Source organism: Chelonia mydas, chromosome 15 (genome assembly GCF_015237465.2).
Source record: "Chelonia mydas isolate rCheMyd1 chromosome 15, rCheMyd1.pri.v2, whole genome shotgun sequence".
Lineage (NCBI taxonomy): Eukaryota > Metazoa > Chordata > Testudines > Cheloniidae > Chelonia > Chelonia mydas.
In genome coordinates this window covers 21,994,420-22,021,757 of record NC_057856.1, presented here as the reverse complement: position 1 = coordinate 22,021,757, position 27,338 = coordinate 21,994,420, and the positions used below count along the sequence as shown (strand labels likewise).

Sequence of the window (27,338 nt, the reverse complement as noted above, 5' to 3'; positions counted from 1 at the left end):
CTTCCTAATTTTTAGCAGTTTCAAAACTAAATGTAAGAGTCCGATAATCTGGAAATGAAGAAATTCTCACTCTGCACTTGACATTCTTTTGTTCACAGGATAGCAAATGTGTTTTGCATTTATGTATTAAATACAATCCTGTCTGCAAAGTTGTTGACCACTCAGAGGCTTACGTACTACATGGAAGATGCAGTACACTACTAGTCACAGTTATATCCCGTGATCAGAATACTTTCAGGGAGTGATTATAGGCAATGAGAGTTGCAAGTGCTCTGCACCTCTAAAAATTAGGCCACTTTATATAAGATACCTAATTTAGGTGGCTAACTTTAGGAATCCAAGTTTGAAAACTCTGGTTTATGGACTAGATTGTCAAAAATTAGTGCTCAAATTGTGTTTGCAAAATATTTGAACAAATGACCTGCTACAGACAACAGACATAGTCATCAGGGATTGAATAAAGACTCGGAAACCCAGGAGTCTACCCCTCATATGTGCTGCAGGTCAGAAAAATTCCAACAAAACATTTTTTCTTTAGAATTTGCAGATTTGTCCAAATCTGACCATTTTGCGGAGATGGTTCAATTTTGACGAAGTTCTGATGGAACCCAAGCACAGTCCCAATGGAATCCTGCGTGCCAGGCAGGTTTGAAACCTGCCTGGTTTCCTGCCAGCTTATCCATTCTGGTCATCAGTAGCCCGCTTGCCAGACTGCCTCAGAGTCAGGGATTCCAGGGCCCATGGCTCAGAGCAGCCCACCAGGCTGACTGCACTAGAGCAGGAGCTCCATTCCCTATATGCAGAATTTCGAAACTTCTTGTTTTCATGCCAAATGGGAACAAAAATCCAAATCCTCTGCAAAATGGAATTACCCTTTTCCCCCCAGCTCTACTTATATTAAAGAAGAATCATTATTAGTGATTGTTGTTTGCCCTCAGGACCAGCCATTACATGCTTAAAGCCTGATCCTGTGAAGTCAATGAGATGCTTTCCATTGTCTTCAGTGGGCTTTGGTTCAGATCGTACTGGCCTCATTCTGAGAGGTCTGGCCAAAACTACTGTTGAAATCATTGAGAGGTACAAATTCCGAGTGTCTCTCAGGATCTACCCTATAGTGGCTACACCGGAACACTCATGTGCAAAGACAATGCAGAGCATGCCTCCTAAACACAGTCAAAATGTGCAAATACAGCTATCAGTAGGTGCTCACCCAAGTACCCATTTGTATGTGCAAATGTATGTTCCTTGGGCAATTACCTGTTTCTAGGTGTGTTCCTATATATGGGCAAAGGCCCATATTCTTCAAGCACTTATGCATGTGCTTAATTTTGACTTCTATGCACTGCTCATGTTAGTAAAGTACACGTCTAAGTGTCTGCAGCTTTGGATCCTTATTATTGACAATCTGTCCTTCTCCATTGCTCTCTTGACTCAGAGCGGGCCAAAATATGGATGCAGGGTTGTGGAAAAACATGAGTTTTCATAAAATAAATTAAAACTCCAAACCCAAATTTGGGGGGCCAAAATCTGAAAATTTTACAATGGGTTTGTTGTTTTTGTTAATGAAAAGTCAAAAATTTCTGCAGAAAGCAAATACGTCTTGCAACCCTCCCGCCCATTTAGTTGAAAACCCAATTTTCCATTGAAAAACAGTTGCAATGAAAAATTTCCAACCAGCCCTACTCAGGAGGAGTTGCTACCTTTATTCAGGTTGTATCTTTTTCTGTTTCTTTTTTACTCTCTTTATTTCTTTTTCCTTCAATGTATTCTATTGTCAGCTTTTTCCTCTTGAGTCTTGGGTCTGTCTACACTGCAAGGGAAGGTGTGACTGAGCACAGAGCTAGCGTAAATTTGGCTAGCATGCATAACAATCATAGCATAGACGCTGTGGCACAGGCTTCAGTACATGATAGCTACGTACGTACAAGCCCACCCAGAAGCCGAGGTATGCACCTGGGTTTCCAGACTGTATTGCCATATCTGCAGTCCTATTTTTAGCCATGCCTACCCTTACCTCCAGTCACACCTTTGCTCGCAGTACAAATACACCCTTCCAGCTCGTTATCCCCTCTTGTCCGAGGGTAAACGGTACCTCTGAGCTCCACCACCCAAGCTAACGTCTACAACTTGGGCTTTTATTTTGCATGAGCGAATTGTGTGCATCTGTCATATTACGATCTTGTGGGTCATGTACTGTCGTTTATGACACCGTGCCTTTTAATCCAGTCGTCGGTTACAATCCCCACTTGTAAAAAACCAAACCTAACCCAATCAAACCAGTCGTTCTGAAAACGACGAGACATTTCTGGAAAAAAATTATCTAAATGTGGAGGCTGAGCAGCAAGCAATATGCTGGCAACGGGAGACACGAGACGTGTATTTAAACTACGAACACGTTAATAGGACAAGTTGCCAATCGAGTACAAGAGCCCTGATTAAGAGATACAACGGCTGCTGGGAGGAAACAGCAATACTATGTTACAGCGACCTGTAGAATTAAACAAGATCGTGACAGGCAACACAAAAGGGCTTCTCAGGATTGATGTGAAAATCACAGTCTCACCAATGGCTCGTGCAGTCCGGCAGCAACGCAGCTGATGACCAAATGCCAGTGGAACATGAAGAGCACTGTAAGAAAGGTTGTGATGGGAAGCAGCCTAGAAGAGTAGGGTATTTGTCTGTATAGCCTTAGAGACCTCAGTTCTAATGGCTGGTGCAGGATTGTTGGGGGCAGGTCTTGGGGACTGACCCAATCCCAAAATGGTATTACAGTACCCACTAAAAATCAGTAGTACCTAGCTCTTGTCATCAGTAGAGAAAGCGCTTTACCAAGGAAGTCTGTATCATTACCCTCTGTTTACAGATGGGAAAACTGAGGCACGGAGATGATGTGGCCCTCAGTCACCCACCACACCAATGGAAGAGCCAGGAACAGAACCCGGGTCCTTTCAGTGCTCCATCTATTAGGGTACATTGGCCTCCTTGTTATGAGAGCGGTCTTTGGTTACTCTTGGCACCTGTTCTTGGTTAGCTTTGGGTGTCACAAGATTCCCTATAAAAAGCAGCAGCAGCCACAGTCCGCTCCTTGCTGCTCTGTCTCTTCCCACAATGCTCACCATTCTTCCCAAGCGCAAAATATGCCTTCCTCACAGTAGTTGCCGTGTCACAAATTATTGGGCCATATCTTGAGCTGGTGTAAATTGTCACAACTCCATTGAAGTCAACAGGAAAAAATGCTTTTAGCAGATATATAGTCATATTTTTCTTTAGATTTATTATTCGTGATTCCTTGGGGATAGTGATTGATGAGGTGACACACACCGTATGTTGTAGTATCAAATATAGGTTAGACATTAGGATATCTCTAAGGGTAGTTAAGTACTGGAATAGGTTATCAGGGGAGATTGTGGAATCCCTGTCACTGGAGGTTTTTAAGAACAGGTTAGAAAACACCTGTCAGGCATGGTCTAGGTTTACTTGGTCCTGCCTCAGTGAAGGGGGATCGAACTACTGTAGATGACCTCTTGAGGTCCCTTCCAGCTCTGCATTTCTATGGTTCTGCCTGTGAAAATACAAGATGAGTGGGGAAATCAGGTAAGATGAGGGGCTGGGGTTGACTTAGGCCTTGTCTACACTACTGCTTAAGTTGACATAAGTTACGTCCCTCAGGAGCGTAAAAAACCCACTGCTCTGAGAGACATAACTTATATCAACCTAATGCGGTGTCTACACTGCACTATGTCAGTGGGAGACATTCTCCCATCGACAAAGCTTCCGCCTCTCTTTGACGTGGATTAATTACGTCGATGGGAGAGCGCTCTCCTGTCAACTTAACGCACCTTCACCAGACCCGCTAAATCAACACCGCTGCATCGATTGCAGTAGCATCGATTTAGCCCAGTAGTGAAGACAAAGCCCTAAGATACTGGGTAGCACCTGGCTATGGGACATTTTGAAAACCAGTCTTGAGGATGAAAAAAAGAATGGTCCAGTAGTTACAGTACAAGGCTGGGACATGGAAAACCTGGCTTCAGTTCTCTACTCTACAACAGGTTTCCTGTGTGACCTTGCACTTATTCTCTTTGTGTCTCTTTTTCTCATCTATAAAATGGGCATAATAGCACTGCCCTACCTCCCAGGAGAGCTTGGAGAGCAAGTTTCTTCGAGACTGTACGGTGCAAGACTGACAGTTTGGAATTGGTCTCAGAGATGGTTTAGCAAGCCAGTGATGGAGACAGAGGATGGAAGCGATATAGTCTTGTTTCCTATAGCATGAGACTCATATGGCTTCCCAAGAGCAAGGACTTCATGAAGCCTTCCAGTAGTTAGGGAATTACAATAGCTAATATAGGAATTATCTAAGGTGCCATTCAGTAATAACAATGGTTTCAAGTGGAGGTTAAGTACGAAGTCTTACAACATCCCTGAGACAATGACAGCCAGTTTTACAAGTAAGAGAGGGTGTAGGCAGTGATATTAAGTTTAGTTCATGGTACATTCAATATTATGTTTATCGAATCAGTGCTTGCGAGAAGTGCCAGGGAGACAGCATTGAGACTGAGAACAGCTTCAACACAGGTAGCAGCTGTGCAAGCATCCCCCATTCCCTCCCAACCACCACTTGGTCCATGTACCCCAGCCACGGCACAGAGGAAACACCTCTAGGGGGAGGGAGAGCGTCGGTAGGATACCTGAGTCCTCGTTCAGTCCTTGGCCTTTCTGTCATTGCCAACATGGGTACAGAATTGCAATGGTATGTGTTTGTCATGTAGGTATCTACCCACTAGAAACTGAATCCCAGCAACAAATCCCCCGTTAGATGGTAAATTTCAGTCACTACCAACCTGAGCTGGGCTTGAATCAAAGACCTAGAAGTCTCTCACCTGAGCCGTCAGCTCCCCGAAGGCCAGAGGCTTTAAAGTCCATCTCAGAAAATATACCTATCATGCAAGATGATATTTCACTTCTTATATGGAGAAACATGAGGCCCTATGGAGCATCGAGTGGCAATGAAATACTATCCTAATAATGATTCCAGGACCTTACCATAGAATCAAACCATAAGCTAGTCTCCTGGGCCTCCTGGGCATCCTTTACAAGGCGTGTAGGTAGTTTGGTTTCTGTTCCCCCTCCCCCTTCTTAATGCTCTTCCCCACATCCTCTGCGAAAATGTAATTTTGTATAAATTATTGTGTAGCACCTTTTCTGTGCATTCCCATGCTCAATTTTTGGCAGCGCATCATACAGAAAGAACAAAATTCATAAACCTGCACAGTTCAATATAAAAGATCCAGACCTTAGGAAAAGGTGCAAATTGAAAGCAGGCTCCATAGAACACAGGAAAACTCATTTCAAATGACACCTAAAGCTGGAACTCATTCTCAGAAGGCTGAGTGGGGGTGGGGGGGATGGAGCAAGAACTGCTTGTTTCCTATAGAAAACCGGAGAGGGGAGTGGAGTGTTTATTGCACACTCCAGCTACGCAACCCCCACATACGGGGGTTGCAAGGGACAGTTCTGCCTTGTAGCCACACACCCAAATCGAGTCTTAAAGTTTCTCTTCTTTTATAGCTGAGTCATTTATGTATAACAGGCATCCCTTGTGGCCGGCCAGCCAGCCTGTTGTCCCACTGAAGTAGGTGTTCCCCTAGGAACTCCCATATTGAATCACATAGTCCAGTAGCCAGTTTCCAACGGCGGCCAGTACCAGATACTTCAGAGGAAGGTGCAACAAGCCCTGCAGGAGGTAGTTATGGAATAATCTGCCCACAGAGAAAGTTTCTCCCTAGAAAGAGGGGAAAGATGTGGTTAGGGTGCTACCCAAGTCCCAGGTACTAGCCTCAGACTCCGGAGATCCCACTTCATTTCCCTACCCTGCTGCAGACCTTCCAGAGGCACTTAGGGCTAGATTCCAAAAAGGACGTAGGTTTCAAACCTCTACTTTAGGAGCCTAATTCCCAGAATCAGGCCCCACTGGGATTCACGAAGCACCTGCACAGCTTCTGCTGAACCTGGGAGGCACCTAAACCCTCTCAGCATCTAAATGTTAGCAGTAAAATGTCCCCAGGGCACCTCTGTTTCTGCCTCTGGGTATGCGCACTGAAGCTCCACGCCAGGTCCAGACATCTAAGCCTCAGAGTGATGCATGACCCAGGGACAGATGGGTGTTCCACTACCTAACTCCCCTGATGCAGTAGCCGCATTCAGAACCCACTGACCACAAGAGGCCCCTATAGACAAGCTTACATGGGAGAAGGATGATGACCTCCCCATTACTTTTAGCCCAGTGGTTAGGGTCGTCACCTGAGATGTGAGAGACCCCTGGTTCATGCCCCCTCTCCGCTTGAGGGACAGAAGAGATCTGCCACCTTTCAGGAGAGTGCCCTAACCATGGGGTATATGGAATAGTCTGATCAGGGCTTCCTCAGTCTCTCCTATTGAAGCTGTTCCACTTTGATAATTAAAAAAAGAGAAAAAAAAAGCATTGGAGCAGGGGGGTGAGATCCTGAGTCTGCCACCTCCCAGGTGAATGCTCTAATCACTAGGCTACAGAGTCATTCTCTCTCTTTTTCTTCTTCTTTCATTTTATTCACAGTAGAGCAGCATCAACAGGAGATGCTGAGAGAGACTCACACCAGACTAGCCCTAGTGGCTGGGGACTTACCTGGGAGGTGGCAGATCCCTGTTCAGACTCCTTCTCTCCCTTATGTGGAGGGGGGCACTTGAACCAGTGGTCTTCAGCATCCTAGGTCAGTTCCCCAGCCACTGGGCTAAAAGTTTTGAGGCATGTTTTCCTCCTTGAAACAGCAGAGGCACCTAACCCCAGGAGAATCCCATTCTATGGTGATCTCTCCCCCTGCATTGTACAGGGAGCCTAGGCGCCTAACCCAGGCTTTGTGAATCCCAGTGATTTTCTAGGTGCCTACAAGTTAGGTGTGGCAATGCTCAGCATCACCCTACCTAAGTTCCCTTGTAAATCTAGCCCTTAGTTTCTTCCAGCCTCAGTTTACCATCTGTCAAATGGGGATAATAGCAGTTCCTTATCTCAGAGGGATGCTGTGAGGAGAAATATGTTAAAGGTTGTTAGGTGCTCAGATTCTGTGGTAATGAGCATATAAGTACCTAAGATAAATAGAGAAAGATTCTCTCTAACCTCATTAACTCGAGGTTGGGTGATGCCTGAATCATGAGGGTTTCCAAAAGCATCTATTTTAAATCCTCAGTACTACCATTCTGGATGTTCCTCTTATCCATAAAACTATCCATTAAGAGAAGAAGCCATTAAAGACACTCAGTATGACATAAATAACAATATTCATTGCATTTCATCTTTGTACTTGTGGTTAGAATTTAGATAGGAATAATTGAAAAGTCTAAATACATATTAGACTACGCCACATACTGACACTAGCCTTCCAATTTGTGCTGCATGCTGTATGCTGACCGAGAAGGGGAAATTAACTTCCAATGACTTTCTTGCCACAAAGTGGGATTCCCTCTCACTCTACACCACCACACGTAGCCCCACTCCTAACCTTAACTCATGCTTTAACAAGCTCTCTCACCTGCCCACTTCTAACTGACAGAGTAATTAAAATGATTTCCCAGGGGATATCCTCCAAGGGAAAGAAAACTCACAGCAAAATTGGAGATAATTGCTCATGACATCGAATCTTTAGATTTAACATTAGATTTTCCACAGGTTGAAGGCTGCTCGCTCTCTCTCTCTTTTCAGTAAGTAGTAAACTCCTCCTGTCCCACTACAATTGTGAGGAAGGGATCTGGGGCTATCAGTGTCTTAGAGGACACAATTTTAACTATCACAGACACACAGAGTGCTTGCCTGGTGACTATGAGTCTTGAAGGTTCCTGAGGAAAATCCTCCCACACACACTAAAATTATATTTATTGCATTGGACAACACCTGGATAAAAATAAGGAAGTTAAATAGGTATGAACGTATCCAAACAGTTGGAAATGTCTTTTGTTACTTGCACACGGCAGAAAAACACAGTAGAGGAGAATTTTTGCATGTGCACCCCAGCCGCATGGGCCAGTGATTAGAGGAGGCGACAAGGAGGCAGCCCTCTCTGATCTATCGTCAGCTCTTTCACTGACTCAATGCCTGACCTTAGGCAAGTTACTTAGGGTTCAATTGTGTTCATCAAATACATTAATCCCCAGTGCCCAGGACTGAAGCCCTTGGGCTTCAGCTTCAGCCCCAGGTGATGAGGCTCAGACCTCAGCTTCGGCCCCAGACCCTAGCAAGTCTGAGCCAGCCCTGGTGACCCCATTAAAACGGGGTTGCGACCCACTTTGGGGTCCCAACCCACAGTTTGAGAACTGCTGCATCATTCACTTGGCTTACCCATTTTACAGGAGCATTTGAGGCTTAGTAACTTGTGGCATGACCCTCTGATGAAGGTGATAAAAACCTGAAGTATTCGTATTATTCACTGATTTTACAGGCGCTGACCATTTAGGATGACTTATTGAAAAATCATTGTGAGGCTCCTAAGTGACAAGCTCTGGCATTCCAGCCCAGTCAGACAATCAGTCGGCTACTGAGCTAACTTTATAGAAGGAGTTAAACTCAGGTCTCGAGAGGATACAAGTCAGATCACCAACATCTTGTGCCACAGAGAACTTTGTGTGCCATGAGAACTCCTTAAAATGTATGAAAATGACCCAGGCAATCTTATTTCTGCCTCCATGTATGCATTGCAATACAATCTTCAATGACATGATCATATGCTGTTTTTTCCAGCACAGGTCATCAGCAGAGTTTCAACCCAGAATCCTCTGAAAAAATGTAATGTAATTGCTTATCAGTCACACCACAGACCTCTACCTCTTGAGCTAAATCAGTAACTGACAATGATGACGGTGATGTTAGGGTTCCCATTCTTAAATTCTTAGTTGATTTTTTTGAATAAGGTACTCTGCTAGGTTTGCTATATACTTAACAGCATGTACAGGATTTCCTTTTCTTTGGGGGTACAGAGATATGTAATGCTTGTATCCTTGTTTTCTGTTCTTTCTTTCATACAAAAAATCAATACAATTTAATTCAAAAATATATAGATGATTTTTTTCTGATAAAAAATTTCTACTTCTGATCCCCTCTTTTCAGATGAGATAGGACAGGAAATTAAATTAATCTTGCCTTACAAGCACGGCACACTTTGCCTGAAGCCAAAATGCCTTCTGTTCAAAGTCCCACCCCAGGGTCACTGTTGAAATGAGGTCAGGAGAGGTCATCCTGACGCTAGTGTTTGTGGAACATGGAACTGATCCAAACTGAACTAAGCAGATTCTCTCTCAGGTTGCCTTCTACTCTGACATTTTATGTGGTGTGAAAATGTTTTTCAGAAGGGCTTGACGTACAGCTATGGAGAGGGAGTGCTGGTTTCTAGCAATGGAGATGGTGGAGAGTCAGCAACTACAATCTGGCATATAACTGCTCAGGGCTTTATCAGGCCAACATCAAGACTGTCACTCTTTCCAACAGTTCCACTGGCTTATTTACTGTCATGGACTGTCACAGCAACACACTCAATTAGCGTGCCAGACAGGAAAGAGAAGTCAGCTTCTAGGGCAAATCAGGCCTAACCCAAAGCCCACTGATCTTTAATCGTTTGACTGGGCCTTGGATCAGGCTCATCGGTTGCGTAGCTGCCTGTACACCTGCAATGAGCAGTGAAACATGGTAACCTTGGGTTTTTTCTCTCTAGGAGATGTAGCAGAGCCAGCATAAAGGAGACATTGGGCCTGCTTCTCAGTTACTCCATTCTTGCACTTGGGACAGGGACACAAGATGTGGGACAATACTGGCTTTAAACCCACATATTCTGGGCTCACAGAAGGCACCCAGGGCTGCACCTACTTATACTTGGCTTCCTACTGCCCCAGAAGGGTCCAGGGCAGTGGAGAATGGCTATATTGCAGTGAATTCTGGTTATAACCCAAGAAACCACTATGCTGTGGGCTGGAAGCTCACTAGCTGGGAGGCCCTTCCATGGGGGATGTTCTCATCCACTCTCTTGCCCCCGACCCTCCCACCACCCTAAGGTCTCTTTATGTTACCAAGGTTGTGTAAAAAGGCTTTAGCGGAATGGAGACACAAGCTCATTGTCCTAAACTGTTCAATATTGTTGCTGTGAGCTGCTAAATTATGTATGTTGCACCCCAGAGGTGTTCGCACCTCTAATCATTTAAAAATGGTGATAAGCCCCTACCACTGAAGTAACTCCTGTATACCATCATTTGCAAACCTTTTGGAGATTGGAAGGAGCTATACAAACATAAGTTATTACAAATAATTCATTTGAAAAGAGCAATACTCCACTGAACCAGGGAAAGAATCCTTTTTCTTGCAGAATGCTGCAAGAGATTATGTTAACAATTCAACATTAATTGTCACTTATACCTTATTTGTAATAACATTGTGCTCACAAAAAAAACCCTGCTATGTTCCCTCTGGAGCACCTTAAAGTTCAGCAAAGATTAAAAGAAATCTTCATCTTTGTAATGACAGCTGAAGTGCCCTGTGCTACCTTCTTTATCTAAATGTCATGGCTATAGATACTAGGTCCACCTCCAACATGCCAAGAGCTTATCTACATGCCTTTGAAGTGTTTGCCTGGACTCTTTTTGTTTTTTAAATGAATGAGCCTCATTCAAACAAACAGGTAGAAAAAGTCCCCTAATAGTGCCTTTGTCTAAGATTTGTTGGTTAATATTTCATCTCTTCCTCTTAGATTTGCGGCAAGAAGATGAGCACAATGCATTTCTCTAACATATTAGCACTAGTAAGACATACTTAAGGAAAAGATGGTTTCCTGATGAACAAAATAGAGCTTTTGTTATGAAAATTATAGAAAAGAGGTTAATATTGAGAAGAGTGAAGCAGTCAGGCCAAATTCTGTATGGGTTACAGTGACAGAAATCCACTGCAGAGACTGGAGGTACTCCAGATTTACACTGGCATAACTGACATGTGAATCCGCTAAGGAGCTATTAATCAATATTTTTTTAAAGCCTTAATACAAGTTTTAAGCAAGAAATTGAGGCTTTGCAACTGTTCTGCCTAATCTCTCCTGAAATACTGAGAGCTCAAATGTCGTTTTTGAGGAGAGACTTATATGGTACTTTCAGGGCACCAAAACAATTAAACAGTCAGATGGCTGGAACAGCATAGAGTTTTTTAATTTTTTGAAAACAAACTGATGTGCATTGTGGGCCTCGAGAGCTGCCAGAGAAGGGGCATTTATAACTGATGAAAAAAATCAGGGAGACTTAGATCACTCCTCTCTCTTCCCAGGCATTTAGGGAGAATCAAACTGAACTTTGATATTTCAGGATGAAATTAACATATAATCTCTCCCTGATTTAATACAGTCCAGATCCTAATAGTGGCTTAGAGGAAGATTTTCAAAGCTGTCTAGTAATTTTACATGGCTTAATTTTGGAGTGCTGAATTTAAGGCACCTTAAAGATGCCTGATTTTCAAAGGGCAGGTGATTAATGCTTTATGAAAATGCCCCTTTAAGGCGTCTTTGAGCCCCCCCCAAATCAAGGCACCTAAAATTACTAGTCACTTGAAAATCTTGTTAATTATTTGATTAAATTGACATTTTCTATTTAATATTTTATGTCGGACAGTTTTAAAAAATTAATTCTATAACACCACAAATCGCATCCGCAGCCCTCAACAAGGGGCACTACAGTTGCTGTTTCCTGGTTCGTGTCAGCAGACCGCAGCAGAGGAGAGGTTACAAGTACAACGTGTAATCAACCAAAGCTAGAACATAAACCGAGTGCACAAAATTAAACAAGCCTTGCATTACGTGCTGTAGCTCACCCTGAAGCCGGACAACCAAGGGAAGTGAAATCCCAAAGGCTGGGCCTGGTTCAGAAGAGTTTTACTCCCCAAAAAGCTGACAGTCAGAATATCCCAGTAAAATGCAATCGGCATAACTGGGGTCCCAATCAAGAAGTGCTGTCGGGGTAACTGGGTGCCCAGACTGTTTAGCATTTAAAGGTAATCTGCAATGTCTTTAGTTGCATTTGTATGCAAAAAACAAGCCAGTGACTAGACCAAGTGTTATGTGCTGTATCTTGCTCCACTCAGGAAGTAGCTAACTACTTTCTGCAATGACTGGAGCTTCCAAGTATACAGCTAGGGCAGCCCAGAGCAGAACACATTACTGCAGTCTGGGCTACAGAGGACTAAAGTGTGGTGATTGTCACAGGGTCCTCATCAGGACAGTCACAGCTTCTATGTCACTCATCAGCAGCTAGTCACACTCCCAAAGCAATATGCAAAGTGGGCCTTATTCTTAGGGTTGCTGGGCATCCGGTTTTCAACCAGAACGCCCAGTCGAAAAGGGATCCTGGTGGCTCCGGTCGGCATAGCTGACCGGGCCGCTAAAAGTCCAGATGGCCACAGAGGCTGGCTCTACACGGCTCCCGGAAGGGGCCGGCATGTCTCTCCAGCTCCTAGGTGCAGGGGCAGCCAGGAGACTCCGCGCACTGCCCCTGCACCGAGTGCCAGCTCCACAGCTCCCATTGGCTGGGAACCGTGGTCAATGGGAGCTGTGGGGCTGCAACTGTGGTTGGGGGCAGCGCACTGAGCCTTCTGGCTGCCCCTGCACCTAGGAGCCAAAAGGGACATGCGGGCCCCTTCCAGGAGCCACTTGAAGTAAGCCCTGCCCGGAGCCCTCACCCCCTCTTGCACCCCAACCTCCTGTCCCAGCCCTGAGCCCCCTCCCGCACACAAACTCCCTCCCAGAGCCCACACCCTGTACTCCCTCCCTCTGCTCCCTCCAGCCCCCTGAACCACTCATCTCCAGCCCCACCCCGAGTCCTCACCCCTAGACAGAACCCTCACCCCCTCCTGCACCTTAACCCCCTACCCCAACCCAGAGCCCCCTCCCATGCTCTGAACCCCTCGGCCTCACCCCCACCCTGGTGCCCCCTGCTGTACCCCAAATCCCTCATTCCCAGCCCACCCCAGAGCCTGCACCCCCAGCTGGAGCCCTCACCCCTCCTGTGCCCCAACCCTGTCAAAATGAGCAAGTGAGTGAGTGTGGGGGAGAGTGAGCCACGGAGGGAGGGGGGATGGATTGAGTGGGGGCGGGACCTCAGAGAAGGGGCGGGACAAGGCTATTCAGTTTTTTGCAGTCAGAAAGTTGGCAAACCTACTTATTCTGCTCTCAGTTACTGGATCATTGCAAGCCCAGAGCAGAACAAAGGAGGCTTAAAGAGGTGAAGTGACTCAAGATCTTGGGTTCAGATAAACAGAGTAAAACCAAGTGACAATGAGTCCCCCAAGCATGGAGCATCAGAAGGAAAAACAAGGAAGGCAAGACTGGAGGATTTTGTAAAGCACCAAAGAGATCAGCTGGGACACAAGCTGAATATATGTTCAGAAAGTCAAGGCAGTAGAGAAAAGAGGCCAGAGATTACCCTGCACCATTGCCCTGCACCTTATGTAGCTATTTACACCAGTGCAGAGTGCTGCAAACACTACAAACCAGAGCTGTAGCAGATTTTGCACTGGTGAAAATGACTACACAAGGTGCTGGGCCACGGCTTATAGCTCAGGGAGCAGGTGGACATAAGCTTAGGGCAGTAGGATAAGATGAGTCCATGGAGAGCTTTGAAAAAGAGGCAGGCAAATCTGACGTGAAAAACTACATTACCAAAAGAATGCAAAGTGAAGCTGATCTCTCTGAACATAACACACGCAGGTGGGGTTTTTCCTCTGGAGAACAAAAAATGCTCTTAGGTTGTCATACAATTACCTACACGTACACAAAAAACCTCCCGTTGCTTGTAGAACTATTGCAATGACATACTAGGTATATTTAGTCCAAAAGTCCATAAGGCTTATATTACTATTTGCTCAGTGAAATTTCAAGTCCACGTATTTACATTCAGATCAACTAGAGCATATGGGATGGGACACATACCATGGAGTGTTTTTGTTTTATTTTTGTTTTGGTAATTCTACTGAACAGAGCATTTTCTCTCCCCTAGTGTTAATATATACTTGGTGGGTAAAACTATGTGAAAACGGAGCTTGGAGAAAAAAACATCCCTGGTGATCTACAATGCTGGACCACATTTACGAAGCATTTTGATGAACACCAGCAACCCACGTGATATAATTATTGTTGCTATTAGACTGTTATTTATGTCAAATTTGTTGCTTTTGTAGCTCCAGCGGAGAAAGCTGCACAGTATTTTAGGATTACAGCACCCTAGAGACCTTATCAAATGTAATGGCAGCTGCAACACGTACAGGAACGAGGCAGTAACTCACTGCAGTTATAACACCAAAACTAGATGTTAAATAATTTAACGTGAGATTCCATACTTGATTTGAAAACGAGAAATGCGGGATACTAAACATCCCAGACTGCATGTAATAAAAATGAAGTGTGGGTAAATCAAAGGGACTGTTACCATATGCTCCCTCTACTCTTATCTCCAGATAATATTTAGTTTATCTCATACTCTTTGGATAACTGTGGAGAAAATTTAAGTACCTCAGATTAGGATACGTCTTCATGGAAAATGAGACACACAGGGACAAGTTCTGCCATCAGCTGAAGAGGAATTGTGATAGGCTGTTATTGTAATAGGATTAACATATACATATTATCACATATTGGCTTCAGTGAGAGCCACACAGATGCAGCTGAAAGCCGAATTTGGCCCATAGACTCCCTTAATAATCGGCCAGATTTCGGACTACAGTCTGTTATAGCAGTGTAAATCCAGAACTCCTTCAAGGGTGCAGGATTATGCCCCAAAAGTATAAGTGGTAAAAAATCGTAAGAAACCCCATCTTGGCAAATTTTCTTCCCCAGCAATAAGCACAAAGTACTAGAAATCTCAGGACAAAGCCTGGCTACATTTTCACTGAATTTGGGGACTAAGAAGATTTGCCTAGTTTGGATCCAGACTTCTCCAAGACTTTCCAAGTTTGCCCACCCCTATTTTTGACCTGGGTGGATGGAAAAATATCCTGAATTCTCCAATATACATTCAATTGACAAAATGTAGTATTCATGGATTTAAAGTAGGGGTTCTCAAACTTCATTGCACCGTGAGCCCCTTCTGACAACAAAAATTACTGCAGGACCCCAGGACGGGGGACCTAAGCCTGATCCCAGCCTACCCTGGGCAGGGGGGCAAAGCCAAAGCCCCATCTCCCCAGTCCAGGGGGCCAAAGCCGAAGCCCAAGGGCTTCAGCCCCAAGCAGGGGGCTTGTAACCTGAGCTCTGCTGCCCACGGCTGAAGCCCTCGGGCTCGGGCTTTGGCCCCGAGCCCCATTAAAATGGGGTCGCGACCCACTTTGGGGTCTGTAGCAGGGTGCTGGTGCAAAAGCACCTAATTAGCCCCTGCTCAGTTAGCTCCAATCAGGGGAAACAGATTGGGGCTGATGGAAAAGGCCTGATGCCGGCTTGAGGATTGGCAACACCCTGCTGGCCTGACAAGCCAAGGGCGATAAAGGTTGGGAGGGAGCCAGAAGGCCAGGGGCAGCCAGGGAGAAGTCAGTGAGTCAGTCAGGGAGGGAGGGAATCGGAGGCCTCCTAGCTGAACGCTGACTCTGCCTGTAAAGGAGGGGACTAATCCTGTCAAGCTTGTATATAGATAGGTACTAGTGGTGGGATAACCTTAAATAAATAAAGACACAGGGTGTTGCACAACCTTGAAGCCTCTGAGCCTTATTGGGGGCAGCAAGTGGGAACCAGGAAGAGGGGCAGGTCATGGACCCTGTTACACATCCCAACCCACAGTTTGAGAACCGCTGATTTAAACAGAAATAGAGTCGCTTTATAGCTTTAACTGTCATCTATTTCAGGTACCTATGGCACTCGCTTCTGTAGCATCTGAGCCTCTCACAATCTTTAATGTATTTATCCTCATGACACTCCGATGAGGTAGGGAGTTGCTATCTTTCCCATTTTACAGCTGGGGAACTGTGGTGCACAGAGACTAAATGACTTGTCCAAGGTCACACGGGGCAATACAAAAACACAAATCTGTCCTTACCGTTATCTAGAATGGAGGAAATAAACTCATCTAGACAGTACCATGATATCATCTAGAAAGTCCCATTCAAGTATACCCATTTATTTTTGCTTATTCCATCTGACTTCCTGTAGTCACAAAAACTCTGGACTTTGTTTTACTTTTGAAAACTTCTTTTTGTCACTATGCTGGTTAATATGTAAATGAAATCTAAAATATTAGGAATGCCTTATTCAGGATGTTGATTTCCTTATTAAATATTACTCATGCCTATTTTGCATTATAATGAGGAGGAAGTGAGCTCCTATTGGCAAATAATTCCTCTTTATCTTTGCATGTTTAACAGTGCTAAATATGCAGAATGGATAACAGTTAAATATTGAACTCTTATCAAGTTGTTTGCTTCTGGAGTTCTTTTAGAAATTTTTCAGACTCTATATACATATTGTTTAATTACTCTTAAAAATCAGAGATCTGATCCCAGGAATGCAAAGGTGGCCATGTTAATTAACTTGAGATTCCATGCTTTTGTGATCCTGATAGTTTTACATGGATCAGGAAATAGTGTTAATAAAGCTAACTTACTGTGACAGGTGTAATTTCACGGCTTAAGGAGACACTTGTGCAAGTGACAAACTTAACGGGATGCCTGAACGTTTCTTTATATAAGTTTTGAAATATATCACTCTTTTGTTTTGAGAGGTTTTGGCACTAAAAGCTTATCATAACAGGATTAACATATAAATATTATCAGAGCCAGCAGGATGTTTTTGAATGAATATTAACAGCAAATATTATGAGTCTGTATCAGAATAACTAATTAAACACAGCTGTCAAATATCATTTGACGTTTTCAGTGCCCTGTTTATTACAGGCTGGTGACAACATTCCAGATTAATGGAGACGCAACCATAAGATCCCCCCCACTCCTCGATTCTTCACATTCACCCTCATGCAAGTGTAAATTTATAACAAACTAAATCATGACCTCTATGATTAGTAGATGAGTTTGATACCTGTAACATCTGTACAGTCCTTACACTGTACAACCCTCTATTTAAATTCCCTCCATTTCCACCTAAACCACAAGAAAAAAGCTTATAGAAATAACTTTCTCTATGAATGAATCAGTGACTCAGAAATGCTTTGACTTGGGAAACGCTGAAAATTGACTGAAGCATCAAGTTGTGCCATCCTTCGGTTTCTCTTTTGGGTTTCTGTTTCATTATTCATCATATATTATCTGCCCAAATAACCATAAAGAACTCTGTGTCTGAGCACATACTGGGAGGCAGAAACTTTTTACCGGTTTAGAGTTGCCCTATATGCAACTTGAAGCTGAGCATTTCTGCTTCCCTAAACAAGGCTGCCACAAGAAGGAAGAATGCTTGGAACTCAGGAGACCTGAATCCAAATCTCTGCTCCACCACAGACTTCCGGTCTGACTTGTCGCAGCAGTGTAAATCCAGAACTCCTTCAGTGATGCAAAATTATGCCCCAAAAGCACAAGTGACAAAACTGTCTCGCTCAACAATGAGCACAAAGTACTAGAAATCTCAGGGCAGTGTTCTATTGAGGTCTGTATTACAGTATCTGTGTTGGAGGGAGGGGAAGGAAAGTTTTAGCCACCACACAAGAAATTAAGTCTAACAAGGAAGCTTTAATTAGCTGTAAAATTGTGGTCCAGACATTAGGTAAATATTCTGATTTCAGTGTTAAGATACTTAACCATTTAAATGACAGATCTGATAAATTTGGTAAAATTCTTTAATCAGGATTTAAAAACAAGTGGACAGTTATTTTCTTAGAATCCTCTTTAAAATTCGTCATAAGAATTGATTATTTTTAGCATTCATTTGATCACTCAGTTATTTTGAGGGTGTAATTCTAGTCCAGTACTGAGTCTAATTTGCTAATTTGATCTTGATTTGATTGTTGTAATGCTCCATTTTTAGTTTAGTGATAGTAGTAGCTTAGCTTTGGTGATATATTTTCTTGATTTTATAAGTGTTTTAATTAAATTCAAAATAGATACTGAGTTACATTTCTTACAATAAGCAGCATGGGTCCAGAACCTTTGAGGACCTGGCCTGGATACCACCTAGTCAACCTAAAAGCCTGACTAGCTCCCCCTAATTAATCTTTGTTCTCATCTGCCTTAGATAACTAAGGCCCCAAACCAGCAATGAACTCTACATGGGCACAGACTTGATAATAATGGTGCTCTGCTGGGATACAGGGGTCTGCTCATGCAGAGCTTATTGCAGGACTGGAGCCTAACTCACATTACTACCATATTTGCAGTACTACTAAGTCATTCCCTATAGTCAGCATGTGGAAGGATAGGGAAGATACTTCAATTACTGGTTAACCTTATGTAATGATCTAATGAAAATTGGCACATTTTAAGGGCAGGCACTGAATGCTTAGGCTTAGGAGAACACTGAAATGGAATAAGTAGCCAAATGTTGTTCCATCCTTGATAACACATTACATTTTACCATTACTGAAAGAGAAGCAGGGAAATCATAGAATATCAGAGTTGGAAGGGACCTCAGGAGGTCATCTAGTCCAACCCCCTGCTCAAAGCAGGACCAGTCCCCAATTTTTGCCCCAGCTCCCTAAATGGCCCCCTCAAGGATTGAACTCACAACCCTGGGTTTAGCAGGCCAATGCTCAAACCACTGAGCTATCCCTCCCCCCATGCTGCGCTATACTGCAGAACACAGCCCCAAAAAATGGAAGGGTAGATGGTGGGAGATAATTCACTATCATAATTGCTTTGGGCCTGATCCGAAGCCCACCGAAATGAATGAAAAGACTCTCCTTGACTTCAGTGAGCATTGAATCAGGCTTTTTAAGAAGCTTTCTGATTCTTTTATTGAGGAAAAGGCTGTGACCTTGGGCATATATAGATTCCTTCCCCAGCCACTTAAATTCAGCCAGCTATGAGATGATATATTGCTTAGGGGAGGAAGTGGAGGATACCATATCAGCGGGGCTGTGCGGGGGATTTTGAAATTGAATTCTAGTGTGTGGGGGGAAACAGATTTATGTCTGGAAAGTAAAGGAAGTCCCCCTTCCCCTCCTTCCTATATTCCAGACCCACCAAGCTTCCCGTTTACCTAGAGGTAAAGAGGGTTTTCATTAAAACGGGCCAAATCTTGCACCCTGTGCAAACCCAATACATTGCAATGGCATTTCACAGCAGGTAAATCACTTCAGAATCTGACCTTCATCTTCATCATGCAAGTTTAATAGTAACAATAACTAATATAACAAATCTCTAGCCAGTTAGCTCCTTACGAACATGATCTCCCCTCTCCACGCTTCCCCAGGAACAGTGAATGAAGTGAAACAAAAAGGTATCAAACATTTATTCTTAAAAACACTCAACTGTGATTAGAAACTGGAACAACTGCTATCAAATATTGTTTTTGGAGTCAGTGTCCTACCTAAGTTATTGTATCATGTGAATTTAAGATCTGGATATCACTTCTCTGAATGTGGATTAAAAATTCACTGACAAGAACATGGGTTGAAGCCTGGTATGTGTTTCTTAGTTCCTTCTCAAAAGCTAAGGATACAAATTGAAGACTGTAATTAACAAGCCACTAATATAATGCCTGACCAGTTCAGAAGCAAATAATTTGAAAAGACTAAACAACCTGGCTGAACTAAATTCAGAGAGATGAGGCAAGTCCTTTTAAACACTGTGAAATGAACATTTCCTGGTAGTTTTCATTTCATTTAGGCAATCAAAATGGATTTAGAGTATATACAGTACAGTAAGCAGAATATTTTAAACTAAAGACAGCATCAGTTTTTCCATTTATACACTTACTGTGTGTATTTAGAAACTATAATAAAAGTTTTATTAATTACCATGCAAAGCAGATACATCTGTTTTGAAAAAAGCAAAATTATCTCATTTACAAAATGTGAAACTATTGTAAATGACCTACCTGTTTTCCGAGGTAGCAGATTTCCTCTGACAAACAATGACAGCTGGTGCATATTTCCCAGTATAATCCACGCTCTCTCTAATGTCCCATAAGTACGGGCTGCTGGCTCTTACACTGAAAATATTCACACCTTTCTTCACCTTTGCCCTAAGAGGAACAAGAGGATATGTCAACAATTAGATACAGAATTTCATTTCCAAGCTGTTACATGGATCTTCATTTTTTTTCTCATTACTGGTCCTCTGGAGATGCTGCAGCTCATTACAGATGGACCACATTGGTAGGAGGTAAAGTATAATGGAATTAAACCTCCCCATAGTTTAAAGGAACAGTGTCAAGATAATAATGTTAGTGATATAATGGTAAATAGATCTGTATTTATATTTTCTTCCCATAATACATTAAATCGCTAAAACCAAAAGAATTTTAAAGCTCTGCTACAATTTGTCACCATTTATACTACCTGATTGTAAGTTTCTCTGTGTCATTTTGACAGTGAAACTAGCCTACTCAATATGCTTTTGGCCCTCATTGGTTCTACAGGCCGTGATCCTGCAAACTCTTAGGCACGTGCTTATCTTTACACAAATGGGTTGTCCAGTTTCAATGGGACTACTTACATGCACAAAGTTAAGTAAGTACACAAAATTTTGCCTGTACCTGTTTGCAAGATTGTGGCTTGTTTGCAAGACGGTGATGGGAGTGGTTAAGACTAGAAAGACTTGGCTAGAAAGAGAGACAGAGACACATTTCCTGGTTCTTATGCAGTATCCCAATGCAGCTGATTTGAGGTTACCAGTGCTGCAGCGAAAATAGTTAATTTAGTAATCTGTTTTCTTTCTTTTGTTTTTAATTTCCAATTTTGTAACCCCTAATTCTCTCTTCTTTCCCCGCCCCCCCCCCCCGCCCACAAAAACATCTAAATGCGTGCACTAAGCCACATTGGCATTGTCCCTTTTTACTCCAGCTTTATTTAATGCTGGTGAATTGGGAGTTTCCAGTGATGTCATATTTTGGCTTTCAAAGTTTTGGTTTTTTTTAAATAAAAAACATTTCGGTCAAATATCCCAACACATGAGATGTCAGGAGATGCCAGTTTAATTACAAATTAAATATACAAAATCTCATATAAAAAATACATTCAGCATGCTGGCAAGTCCTTCATTAAGAAAACAAACGGAATGTGAGTGATACTTTTTGCAAACACAGAGATGTCATTAACGGTAGAAAGCATTACTGGCTCTCCCTCTCTACAAGATTTCCTATGGAATCTTTTAAGAACAGATTCCTGACAAAGTAAAAAGGGGCATGGGATTCCTTCTACAGACTGGAGGTGATAGGTGGTATCTATTTTATTCTTCTGATAGCACAATGGTAGCTATTACTATTTAGTAATTTCCTTAGCTCATCAGTAGGAATTATGATGCGGAGACCAGATAATTTGTGCTCAGAGTCTTCTATGCCAATTTCACAATATGCTGCATCGTACGCAGGGTGCACTGTCCGTTCATAGTTATAAAGATCCCTCAGGAAGACGGACCAATGGCCTGATCAGAGCTTGGGGAATTAACTTGCAGGCCAGGCAGGTTTACTAGAGAGTGTGTGCCAGAGAAAGAAAAACAAGGCAAGGTGGATGGAAACTGATGCCAGTCTGCAACTTCAGCTAGTCCCAATGACTGTAGTGATGGGAAATTTCTCTCCCTGCTCTGCCTACTTTCTGTCCCACAAGTGAGAACTAACGGAAGGCCCACATGGGAGTTAGGAGCCGAAATGTTGTTCATGATCTGGACCTAAATGATTTCATTGGGTGTTGTGGGTGCTCAGCACCTCTCGGGATCAGGCAGCTGTGACTATGAATTCACACATTCACACTGCCACTTGCACGCCTGGTGCAGCTTTCCAGAGTGGTCATCTAAACTGTACTGCTAATTATAGCAGGCCAGTGTGGGATTAGGACATTATGAAGGGACTCATATGGGAAAATTGGTCTGCATCATTGCTGCCCCACACCTAGCACAGTCATTGACACCAGTACAAAATGGGTATGAATCTACATAAGGCACTTATATGTGCAGATACACCCCATTACCATAATAAGCACTTCACAACACCCTGTGAGGCAAGGAAGTGTTGTTTACCCCATTTTGCAGTTGGGAAACGGATGCACAGAAATGCTAAACAACTTGTCCGAGGTCACACAGAAAATCTCTGGCAGTGCAGGAGCTTGAACCCAGGTCTGCCACATCCTAGGCTAGCACCCTAACTATTAGCCAGACCATCTTTCCTCTCTAGCATACTAGTAGCCTTTTACATCCGCAGTTCACTGGTGTAAATTCTCCTTTACACTGCCTTAGTGTAAATGAGAATTGGACCCAATGTCTCAGTTCTGCTAAAGAAGTGGCCACAGACTTAGAAGGAATCTTCTGTTTCCATAGAAAAACAATTTTAAAAGTACCAAAAAATACAACTGCAACCACTACCTCTCTCCTTTGTTATCTTCTAGCTGCATTTCTTTAAGAGATGGTGTGGTGTAGCAAAGCAGCAGGATGGACACACAAACAGAGAGACAACTTGAGCTTGTTTACCCTTGACATTCACTTCTGATGTTTCAACACAAACCGGGGCTCTTGCATGCCTTCCTGGAATAATTGCAGTCTAAGGCTGAGAATTTCTTTAAAAGGGTTTTGATAAGGTCTAATTTAGTCATCTCTTACAAGCCCTAAACCTTTAATTTTATTGAAAACAATAATAGAACTAGATTGCTGTTTTCTGCAGAATTAGAGGTTACTAGCTCTTTTTAGTGCAGTCAGTTATACATGCTCCTGTAATTACCACCAAAGCTTTGACTCCATCAAAAGCCAGTTTCATACATTTTCTCAGGTGCGTCCTCCTATTTTGTTTGCCAATATTGCACTGCAGAATTCTCTTCACCCAATTTACCTTGGCACTTACACTTAATTACAAAGGAGTGACCTGGAAGAGATTGGGTTAATGCCAACAAAAGGTACATTATTTGTCAACAAACAGACCTAAAAGTGAAGCTACTTGAAGTTTTTATATGACTGTTGTCAGGCTTCAATTTACTTCTTCCAAATCTTTTTTTAAATTTGTGTCTGACTGCCATGGTTACAAGGCAAGCTGTGTTTTAGACCCCTTTGCAGCCCCTCTTGAATGCACCCCAAAGGCATCTCTTCCTGCATCTCTCTTAGGGAAAAAAACCCCACAGTTCAACCACATTTGGACTGGATCTGTGGGTTGCAGCCCCCCCTGTAACACAACAGGCCCAAAGTTATTTGAAATCTGCAAGAAAACTTCTCTCTGGGAGCCTGTGACCCACTGGGGTTGACATGATCCCAAAACAACTTCAAAACAAACGTATTGTTTATTCACCCACAGATATATAAAAAGCAGAGAAGTAGTCAAAACAACAAACGTTTATGCTCATCTTTTCTCACCTACACTTTATCGCTTCCTTGTAAGTTTTTGATAAATTCCATTCAGCCCAGACCCCTTACTTTTGGGCTGGGAAAAACACACTGCACTGCCACATTCTTTCATTATGGTGTGTCTAAACCGCTTTGTTAACCTGGGTGATTGGCAACCGGGTCTGAGCACCTATGTTAGCCTAGCCCAGGTGAGAGCATCCCCACTGCAAAGCTCTACCCAGGTTACTGTGTCCTCTCTGTTTCTGCACTCACCCAAGTGCATCTGGGAGCATTTCCTGTTGTTCTTTGTGCTGAGATACTTTAGGATATTTTCCAAGTCAATTGTGGGAGAACTTATCTGTCCATCAGTGGAAATCATGGGATGGCATTGGAGCACTATCAGCACTCAGGAGATTTTGCCCGCAACCTCATTGCAAAATGGGTAGCTTACAGACGGAGTTAAGATAGAGACTGGGTTCTAACCCTCACTCCCATCTTGGTAAACTAGCTTGGTCTTAAAGCACTTCCTAGGTTGGGTCAGAGGTTTGTCTGTGTGGATGGTAGGTGGGCTTTTGCCAATACCTGGGAAAGAACCCAGATTAACTGTGCAGTGAAGATGAACCCTCTATCAGAGACTCACCTCCAACAGCTGCTGCCAATTCCCCACTCCTTCCTCTCTAAGCAGGAGCCTTAAACTGTTTAGTGTCCCTTTGATCTTAGGCTGTGACCTTGGAAAAATAAGCCTCTTAACCTGGCTACAAACAGGCAGGTAGATATTTCCCCCCTTGTTTTCCTAAGGATACATGATACTTTGTATTTTATCTCATTATTTCATTTCCTGTTTGTTTACCCCTAACATCCTCCTTTGATTTAACTCCATGCAGACGGTCAGAATAATGTCAAGCAATTAAACTGAGGTAAATATGACATTTTAAACACAGGTTTCAGAGTAACAGCCGTGTTAGTCTGTATTCGCAAAAAGAAAAGGAGTACTTGTGGCACCTTAGAGACTAACCAATTTATTTGAGCATGAGCTTTCGTGAGCTACAGCTCACTTCATCGGATGCATCCGATGAAGTGAGCTGTAGCTCACGAAAGCTCATGCTCAGATAAATTGGTTAGTCTCTAAGGTGCCACAAGTACTCCTTTTCATTTTAAACACAGAACAGCTATCTCCTTCATTCGCCACATTGACTCACAGTTCTCAGCATGTCGAGTGGAAGACAGAGTCAGGGACCACATGACAAGCACATTTAGTCACTCACTGCAGACTTCATAAGCTTGGTCTACACTACAGAGTTAGGTCAATGTAAAGTAGCTTACGTTGACCTAATTACATCAGTGTCTTCACTACAGCCTTGCTTCCACCAATGTAAGTGCCCTATTACACTGACATCATAACTCCACCCCCATGAGAGGCGTAGGGCTTATGCTGGTGTAGTTAGGGCAACACAATGTGCGTATAGACCAGGGGTCGGCAACCTTTCAGAAATGGTGTGCCGAATCTTCATTTATTCCCTCTAATTTAAGGTTTCGTGTGCCAGTCATACATTCTAACGTTTTTAGAAGGTCTCTCTCTATAAGTCTATATTATATAACTAAACTATTGTTGTATGTGAAGTAAACAAGGTTTTTAAAATGTTTAAGAGGCTTCATTTAAAATTAAATTAAAATGCAGATCTTATCAGTTTAGTACAGTGGTTCTTAACCTGTGGTACACGCCCCCCTGGGGGTCCGAGATGCCCTTTCTGGGGGTGCGAAACAGGCGAGATTTTTTTAGAAGGTAAATCATCGAAAACACAAATTAAGCACAGGCACATAAATACAACTACTTTGTTTCTTTAAACCTATGTATTTATTAACATTATACATTTTTTACCGATTACTGTAATATACGAAGTTCTTAAGTTTTCAAGTTTTTAAGCTAATGGTAGTGTAATTTTTTATAAGGGCTGCAGAGTGCTGGGCCCAGGCCAGGAGCAGAGCCCTGGACTGGCTGCCGGTGCCCCAAGCCGGCAGGAGGGCTGAGCAGGGCCGGAGGCCTGGACCCCGGCTGGAACCCCAGACCAGCAGCGAGGTGAGCGGGGCAGGCGGCTGGTATCCCAGGCCAGCAGCAGGCTGAGCGGGGCTGATGGCCGGGACCCCGGCTGGCAAGGGGCCGGTGGCTGGAACCCCAGACCATCAGTGGGCTGAGCTAGGTGGCGGACAGAACCCCAGACCGGCAGCGGCTCACCCGCTGCTGGTCTGGGGTTCTGCCGGTTCCTGCCAGCCGGGGTCCTGGCCGCCAGCCCCGCTCAGCCTGCTGCCGGTCGGGGGCCCCGTTCACCCAGGCCAGCAGCGGGCTAAGCGGGGCTGGCAGCCGGGACCCCGGCTGGCAGCAGCGTGCCAGTAAAAATCAGCTTGCGTGCCACAGGTTGCCGATCCCTGGTATAGACACTGCATTAGTTACATTGGGTGTCACTGCATTAGTTACACTGTCATTCTTATCAATTTCATGGCTCCATGCTGGAACCGTGACATTGACAAGAAAGTCGGGATGTCATCGGGGTAGGTGGGGGGCTCCAGCTAGAGCCCCGCTGCCCCCGGGCTCCCCGCTCCCAGCCAGGCTGTGCCCGCCCTGTTCCCCACTCGGAGCCTGGCTGCCCCCCAGGCTCCCCGCTCCCAGCCAGGCTGTACCCACCCAGCTTCCAGCTCCTCACTGCCACCGGAGCTGCTGCCTGGAGGCTTCCCACAGAGAGCCCTGGTACTGCCCAGAGGCTCCTGGCTCCCTCTCCCCACTGCTGGGAACCTTCCAACCCCCCCCCACCCCCGCGCATGATCTCGGCTCCCCACCACCCACCTGGTTTTACTAATATACCGGGGGGGGGGGGGGGGAGTAATCGAGAGAGAGACCAACCGACCAGCCAAAGACATGCCCCTGCTCCTCAGCTCTGCATGTTCAATAACCATTCAGTCAAGAGAAATTCCTACCATCTATCCGTATATTTTTCTGTGCTTTGCATCATTGTTTGCTTTATATACACTACAGCATGTTGTTTACTCCTAGTCTGCAGCTATGAAACCTTCATAGAGCTTACCATCTTCTTCACAAATCAGTCCACATAAGCAACGCACTTGGGAGAATTCACTCACTGGAAACCTGTGAGTGCTGGCAGGGTGCGAGGCAAGAGAGGAAGAAGGTATAGCGGGAACTCCCTGAGCTGATACATCACTCCTGAAATCAAACATGTTTTCCTAAGTACATAAAGACCGTGATTTCCCAATTCCATCTCATGACCCACTAAACACCACGTTTACTCCAGTGATAAAAAGAGGCTTCAAATCATGCAATTAAAATGCCGGAGCTGTCCCTTTTCATTTATCAAAGTATCTGTTTTAACATCTCCCAGTTTTCTTTGTAGTTTACAACCAGTTAGCACTTAGCTTTCAGCCTGTGTCATTACCGCAGGCTGGTAATGGCTGTGAAATTGTTGCTTAAGTGTTGTATAAAAAGGATCAGCTGGCTGGTGAAAAACAAGTGGTACAGCATTGGGTCTGAAACACCAAGGGGAAATTAAAAAAAAAAAAAAATTTTTTTTTAAAAAGAGAGAGAGAGAGAGAATTCACTCTCCACTAAAAGGAGATCAAAGACATGTTGTGCTTATGGCAGATATTCTGACTCTGACTCTGGCCAGGACTGTCCCGTCTGTGACCCCTGAAGGGATTCTGCCTGCAACACGCCGACGTCATGCTACTGCTCCCTCTCCTCCCCCTGAAAAAAACCCACCAAAACATTTCTGAAAAAAGAGGTTTCAAATCTGTGAAATTGATTCTGGTCTTTGATTACTGCAGGTGCTCAAGGGAAAGACGTGTAGAAAACTTTCCCAGGAAAGGAAGCTACACTCACCATTTATAGAGTGCC

At 43.8% G+C, this 27,338-nt stretch overlaps 1 protein-coding gene across 2 annotated transcripts in view; it reads right to left on the bottom strand.

Annotated features, from left to right (window-relative positions):
* TMEM132D (transmembrane protein 132D) overlaps nt 1–27,338 on the bottom strand; it is a 388,920-nt gene that overhangs the window by 198,821 nt on the left and 162,761 nt on the right. For both annotated transcript variants that reach the window (XM_043529569.1, XM_027830716.3), the window contains exon 3: nt 20,013–20,159. In XM_043529569.1, coding sequence (XP_043385504.1) covers nt 20,013–20,159 — 147 coding nt within the window. The remainder of the gene's footprint in view (nt 1–20,012; nt 20,160–27,338) is intronic.